This window comes from Apis dorsata, unplaced genomic scaffold (genome assembly GCF_000469605.1).
Source record: "Apis dorsata unplaced genomic scaffold, Apis dorsata 1.3 scaffold_634, whole genome shotgun sequence".
Taxonomy (NCBI): domain Eukaryota; kingdom Metazoa; phylum Arthropoda; class Insecta; order Hymenoptera; family Apidae; genus Apis; species Apis dorsata.
The window spans coordinates 4,466-11,061 of record NW_006263828.1 but is presented as its reverse complement, the minus strand read 5'-3'; the positions used below and the strand labels follow the sequence as shown (position 1 = coordinate 11,061).

The 6,596-nt window shown below is 30.8% G+C and overlaps 1 protein-coding gene across 10 annotated transcripts in view; it reads left to right on the top strand.

Moving 5' to 3' along the window:
- The window catches only part of LOC102676390 (CLIP-associating protein 1-A), a 24,986-nt gene extending 18,417 nt beyond the window's left edge, over nucleotides 1–6,569 (top strand). For 4 of the 10 annotated variants that reach the window (XM_006621712.2, XM_006621709.2, XM_031513406.1 and 1 more), the window contains 19 exons: nucleotides 350–507; nucleotides 621–857; nucleotides 949–1,202; nucleotides 1,276–1,460; nucleotides 1,639–1,764; nucleotides 1,890–2,000; nucleotides 2,085–2,180; nucleotides 2,278–2,458; nucleotides 2,529–2,763; nucleotides 3,487–3,552; nucleotides 3,743–4,074; nucleotides 4,165–4,468; nucleotides 4,549–4,712; nucleotides 4,779–4,929; nucleotides 4,996–5,128; nucleotides 5,213–5,372; nucleotides 5,450–5,663; nucleotides 5,724–5,930; nucleotides 6,001–6,569. In XM_006621712.2, the coding sequence (XP_006621775.1) occupies nucleotides 350–507; nucleotides 621–857; nucleotides 949–1,202; nucleotides 1,276–1,460; nucleotides 1,639–1,764; nucleotides 1,890–2,000; nucleotides 2,085–2,180; nucleotides 2,278–2,458; nucleotides 2,529–2,763; nucleotides 3,487–3,552; nucleotides 3,743–4,074; nucleotides 4,165–4,468; nucleotides 4,549–4,712; nucleotides 4,779–4,929; nucleotides 4,996–5,128; nucleotides 5,213–5,372; nucleotides 5,450–5,663; nucleotides 5,724–5,930; nucleotides 6,001–6,204 (3,518 nt within the window). In that variant the 3' untranslated portion in view covers nucleotides 6,205–6,569. The remainder of the gene's footprint in view (nucleotides 1–349; nucleotides 508–620; nucleotides 858–948; nucleotides 1,203–1,275; nucleotides 1,461–1,638; nucleotides 1,765–1,889; nucleotides 2,001–2,084; nucleotides 2,181–2,277; nucleotides 2,459–2,528; nucleotides 2,764–3,486; nucleotides 3,553–3,742; nucleotides 4,075–4,164; nucleotides 4,469–4,548; nucleotides 4,713–4,778; nucleotides 4,930–4,995; nucleotides 5,129–5,212; nucleotides 5,373–5,449; nucleotides 5,664–5,723; nucleotides 5,931–6,000) is intronic. The other 6 variants (XM_006621710.2, XM_006621718.2, XM_006621715.2 and 3 more) reach the window with 5 other exon arrangements.
- Nucleotides 6,570–6,596: the final 27 nt, after the last annotated feature.

The following is a 6,596-nucleotide window of genomic DNA, read 5'->3' as shown; positions in this document are numbered from 1 at the left end:
TATATATATATATATATATATATACTCGTAATTATTATTTAATTGTCTTGCTTTTTATATCATTCTCATTTAACAATGTTCTAAATTATCATAAAATATATTCAATGTTATAAAATGTCATACGAAACATTTTTTTAAAAAATATTTTAAAATATTATTTAATATTATTTAAAAATATAAAAGTTCTAAATTTAAAGATATAATTAAAATTTTTCAATAAGATTTATACGATTTTTTAAAATATTTAGTATTCTATATTCTAAATAAAATAAAAATGTTATAGGCAATATCTTATAAAATAATATTATAATATATGCATTAATATGAAAAAAAAAATTAATATATTCAGCTCAAGCTGGTGCCGTCGATGAAGAAACTTTCCTTACAACATTCGAAGATGTGCCATCCGTAAATTTATTTTCCGCAAAAGATCTTGAAGAGCAAATGAAAATTATAAAAGATAATGTTGGTGATGATAAAAAAGATTGGAAACAAAGGACAGAAAGTGTATGTATCAAGATAATATTATTATAATATCAATGCTAATCGATTTGAATTATATATGCTAAAAATTTAATTTTTATTTAATAATATATATTTAATTTTTATTAATTTTACAGATGAAAAAATTAAGAGCAATTATCATCGCAGGTGGTACGAATTACGAAAACTTTTTAGAAAATTTGAAGAATGTTCAAAGACCTTTTGAAGTTGCTTGCACGGATCTTAGATCGCAAGTGGTAAGGGAAGCGTGCATTACTTTAGCATATCTTAGTCAACAGTTAAAAAATAAGTTTGCCAGCTTTGGAGAAGCAGTCTTACTCACCTTAATGAATCTCATACAAAATAGTGCCAAGGTGAGACTCGTAATTATTTAGCGTCGATATTGACGAAGAACAATTGTGATAACATAGAAAAACTTTTATATTGACGATTTTGCACATTTAGGTTGTGGCAACAGCTGGTGCCGTAGCAGTAAGGTTTATTCTTCAAAATACACATTGCAGTCGTTTTGTGCCAATTATCACATCGTGCTTAAGTCACAAAAGTAAAGACATACGTCGAGCTTCATGCGAATATCTAAATCTAATTTTACAAATATGGCCTACTCAAATATTACAAAAACACGTGACTACATTGCAAGACACGATCAAGAAAGGTATTGCAGATTCAGATTCGGAAGCGAGAGCTTTTGCTAGGAAGTAAATATTCTTGTTGTTTTGTTTATTTTTCCTTTATTGAAAAGATATCAGATTGTATTTCGAATCTTTTCAGATCGTACTGGGCTTTCAAAGATCATTTCCCGGAACAAGCAGAAGCATTGCTCAATAGCCTTGACACTGCATATAAGCGTTCGTTAATGTCTCTCAGCAATAGCGGTAGCATTAACAGTTTAAATGTAGTTACGAGATCAGCGAGCGTTAGTCCCCGAACATCCAGACCAGTGATGAGTGTTACAGGTATATCTCCATATTTTTAATTCAATTATCGAAAATGAAATAGATATATATTTGAAATAGGATTGGTATTGATATAATTGCAGAGACAAATATAAGATAGAACAATTCGGTATATAAAATACTTCTCGCTTTTTTTCATGCTGCTTTTGTGACTCCTCTTTATATTAAACATATGAAGGTAGTACGGAAAATTTGCATCAAACTTCGGGTCAACCACATGGCCCACTCAGACGAACGCCGTCCTTGCCACGGTCATATCGTCAATCTGGTATCCCAGTCCTCCAAAGACCCACTGATAGTCATTGTAATTGTTATCTTCTCGTTTGATGTTTTAAAATATCACCATGACTTAGAACATGCACTGTTGCTTCTAATATACGTGAATAGTAAATTTTTTTCAGTTTTTAATTTTTTTAATCTTTTCTTCAGATCGTGGAACTTCGAGTGTTAGATCGACTAGTGCGATAGATTTGCAAGCCGCACAAAGAGCTAAAGCGAGAATGATGTATGCGAACATGAGTAGACAGAAAGCATCGCTTCGTGAGTATTTATTGCTAGAATCTTCAATTATTCTAGTAGTTTTTTTATCATATATTTCAAATGAATTATAATTTCTTCATTTAGCACGTCCTAGCAAATCACCAGACACAACTGCTGTTGCTAGTCCAGAAAGAACGGCAAGAACAAGAACCCGAATGTCTGGAGTGTCTCAATCTCAGCGTAAGTTCATAAAAAAAAAAAAAAATAAATAAATAATAAATTCATTTTTTTTAAAGAAACGTGTAATTTAATAAAATTTATATGTTATATATAATAGCTAGCAGTAGATCAGGATCGCCATCATCAAGACTGAGTTATGCAACTTATAATCGTGAAGGAGAATCGTTAATTGCAAGACCTAGACGGTTATCTGGACATGGAATCAGAAGTACCGGTAATAGTCGTGAGCCAAGCCCACAAAGGTTTGGAATGGACAGAAGTTTTGCAAGCAAAATACGGTAATATTTATCTTGTTAATTTTGTTTAATTTTAATCTTGACCGAATAAAGAACATTATATAAAATATAGAGGAAGAAGTTTACATATGTCTCCAACGGATAGACCTCAATCCAGACCAGTCATGGCGCAAAAGATGTTGCAACAATCACGCGAAGCAGAATCAGCATTGGCGGATGCGCTTACATTTGAAAATATTGATAATTATACAAGAACACCAAGAGGAAAAGGTGATCACAGTGATGATAGTGAAACTAGTAGCATATGTTCTGAACGAAGTATGGACAGTTTTAGACGACCAAACGATGTAAGTATAAGGAATGATATTGACACTATTAATAGAATAGCTATTATTTCATTATCTCATCACATTAAAAAAATACACAATAAAATAATGCAAAAATAGAATATCCAATATCCAAAATACATCGATTTCATGTAATTAAAACATACACGTCTTTATTCATTATAGTATCACTCAATATAGTATCAGTAGTATATAGTATCACTTCATTACTGTATCACTCAAACTATTCATTACAGTCATTACACTTATTTTATCATAATGCTTATCTTATTTTATTTATTTAAATAATGCTTTTCTAATTTATTTACAATGAAATTAAGAGCTTGCAATATTATTTTTATTTGAAGATTTTTATTTTTTATGCAATTTGAAAATGCTTTAAACATATTTGCTTTTAATTATAGACAAGTTCGTGCTATGTGCTCATGTGTATAATTTATTATTTCATGTAAAATAAATTATATTTTCAATTAATTAGATATTTGAATTTCCGCTGAATTTCATTTATTCATATTCGAAAAATATCAAAATATCTATTTCTTGAATTGACAGAGTAGAATAGTAGATCACAAGCTTAAAAAACAAGCTTTCAGCATCTTATATTGTAGATAACGCATGTCTGGTTTTTTCTTTTGGTTTTTTTGCGGCGTATTTGTTTGGTTTGGACTAACGCGATGCGCCGTTCTGTTCTCCATATCTGTCCATCGTCCATCTACCCATTAGTCGTTCTCATGGAGTGGCTCTCAACAAAGACTATATCGTGATATGTGGGATCAGTCTATCCCAAAGGTTTGTTAAATTTAATATTCACTTTCATTTATTTCATACATATTCGATACCTTACACTATACTCTTTTGCCAAAAAAGGAAATATAGCAGAACTCGATTGAAAATACATTTAAAATATTTTTATTGTGGACAAATTTTTTACATTACATATATTTATAGAAAATATAATATATAATCCTTTAACTTTCAGGATATTAAGGAAATTATAGAAAATTGTGCACATAAACATTGGGGCGATAGAAAAGAAGGTTTAGTTGGATTACAACATTTTCTTTCAAACGGAAATACGCTTACAGCTACGGAATTGCGAAAAGTAACGGATATTTTTACGAAAATGTTCATGGATTCTCATACAAAAGTTTTCAGTTTATTTTTGGATACATTGAATGAACTAATAACTACTCATAGTGAAGATCTTGGCGATTGGCTTTATGTTTTATGTGCAAGACTTTTGAACAAATTAGGCACTGACTTACTTGGTTCGATACAAGCAAAAATTCATAAAACGCTTGAAGTTGTTAGGTAAGAATGGATGTAATTTTTATTAATTTTGAAATTAATATAGACTTTTATATTTATTTTAATTATTTGTATTTCTCTCCGAATTCGCAGAGAATATTTCCCAGGAGAGCAACTTTTACCTGCTGTAATGAGGTATTTAACAGATCCAACACAAACTCCAAATTCTCGCGTAAAAGTGGCGACGCTTATGTTTATTACACAAATAGCAGAAACAGCACAACCATCTGCACTTAATAGTTCTGCAGGAACAGCATTAGCAAGGTTACTTGATTGGTCGAATGATGTTAAAAGCCAAGAAGTCAGAAGACATGCACAAAATGCTGTTATATCGCTATATAATTTAAATCCTCCAAAAGTGACTATGATATTAGCTGAATTACCGAAGTATTATCAGGTTAGTTACGTAGAATGTTTTTGTAACAAATGAATATTCTATTTATATTGAACATATATGTATATTTATGTATATTATAGGAAGCGGCATTGCCATTAGTACAGAATCATTTAAGAAAATCATCAGGTTCGAGTAATCCTGCATCTCCTGGAACTCCGCCTCCTAGAGCACAGAGTTCACCAGCTCGTTCGAAAGGTAAAACTGATATCGACAATGCGGATGAAAATTTGGAAGAAGTTTATAAGTAAGAGTGATATTCTTAAGTTGGTAATTCTATTATTTATAATTTTTAGTCATTTTAATTTTTAAGTACTTTCTACAGATCCTTAAGACGTACCACAGCTGAAATACAAAATTATGGTTTTGAACGTTTGGAAAGAGCAACTACTAGTAAAGATAGTGGAATTAGCAATATGGCTGATGTAGAAGAAAAAATGGAAGGACTTACATTATGCAATTCGGTAATTAAATAACTAATATTCTTAAAAGAATATAGTAATTGAAATATGTAATAGCTTTATTTTTAGGGTCGTTCATCTTCCGTTTCTTCTCCTACCCAAAGAGGACGATCTGTTACTAATATTACAGTAAATGGTTCAAGTGATACTATTGCAGGAGATCTAATTCTACCTCAAGAAAATAATGGTTACAAAACGCATGGTAAATATAGCATTGTTTAAAGTTATACAATATGATAATATTGACTTATGCATGTTTTTTTCATGTATTAAATATTTATATCAGGTTCATCACCTGATTCGATAAAAAGGCCAGAAGTTTTAGATAATATGATTAAAACATTACAATCTAAAATGACACAAACCGAAGAAAAAGTATCAGCATTACAAGAATTTCAATTATACGTTCGTGAGGGAGATGCCTTGTACATTAAACAAAATTTTAAGTATGTATTATTAATAATTCATGCGTTTGAATTATATCATTACAATATGAGAATTGTAATTATTTGTCTTTATCTAGAAAACTGCTCAAAACATTATTAGATAGTTTGACTAACGATAGTAAGAAGATGCAAGTAGAAGTACTTCAAACTCTAATTGATATGCTTAAATGTACGGAACTTGTAGATAGTTTTTCTGTTTATCCTGAATTACTGGTTTTAAAAGTGATTAACGCGTATAAGTTAGATGATCAAAAACAAGATTCTTCCAGTAGCAGTAATTCCAGATCTCCAGTAAGTATATAAATTAATTTCATAGTATATAAACGATTGTTAATATTTTCATTCTATTAGGTTCTATGGATGGCGGAAAAATGTGCTGCAACGATAGCAATGGTTTTAAAACCAGAACAAGTTATTCACTTAGTATCAACTATAATAACTACTGAACCATATCCCTTGAATATGGGCGCAATAAAAATGCTTCATAAGGTTGTGGAACATTGGGGTCGTGATGCAATAGAACCTCATTTATCAAAAGTTATGCCTGGTCTTATCAAAGTGAGTTTAAATATATTCTAAAAATAGGTTTTTTTATTGTCATAATATACAATATTATATTTTTGTACAGGCATATGATGATACTGAAAGTGCAGTACGCAAAAGTGCTGTATTCTGTATGGTAGCAATACACTTGGCAGTTGGTGAAGAATTGTTGAAACCTCATCTCAGTTGTTTATATACCAGCAAATTGAAGCTTTTAAACATTTATATACAACGCGCGCAACAAGCGAACAGTCAACCAGCAAGTCCACGTAGCAATAGCAAAAATTAACTAACACCAAATTCCGCGACACTTAGGATCGCGATACTTAAAAGATTTGCTCGTTTGAGTGCAAGACATGAACGAATGCTGGTTAGCTTCCTTAGTAAGTCCAATCCGTGACAATTATCATCGAACGATAGAACAATACAAGTCGATGTTTTTCAATATGATAGACTGATCTGCATGATTTCACGGCAAGGTGTGTGCGACATACCTGACCTCCTGACAGTGATGTTGCACAAAAGCAGGTAGTATACAAGTTATTTATGCATATTGTTTTGTTTACCAAAAATTTATACCTATTGCAATGAGAGAATTGCTTTAGATGTAAGATTTCTCCAGTCATAATATATATATTTTTTATTGATACGTTACATCTTGATATTAAGTTGCAGCGTCGT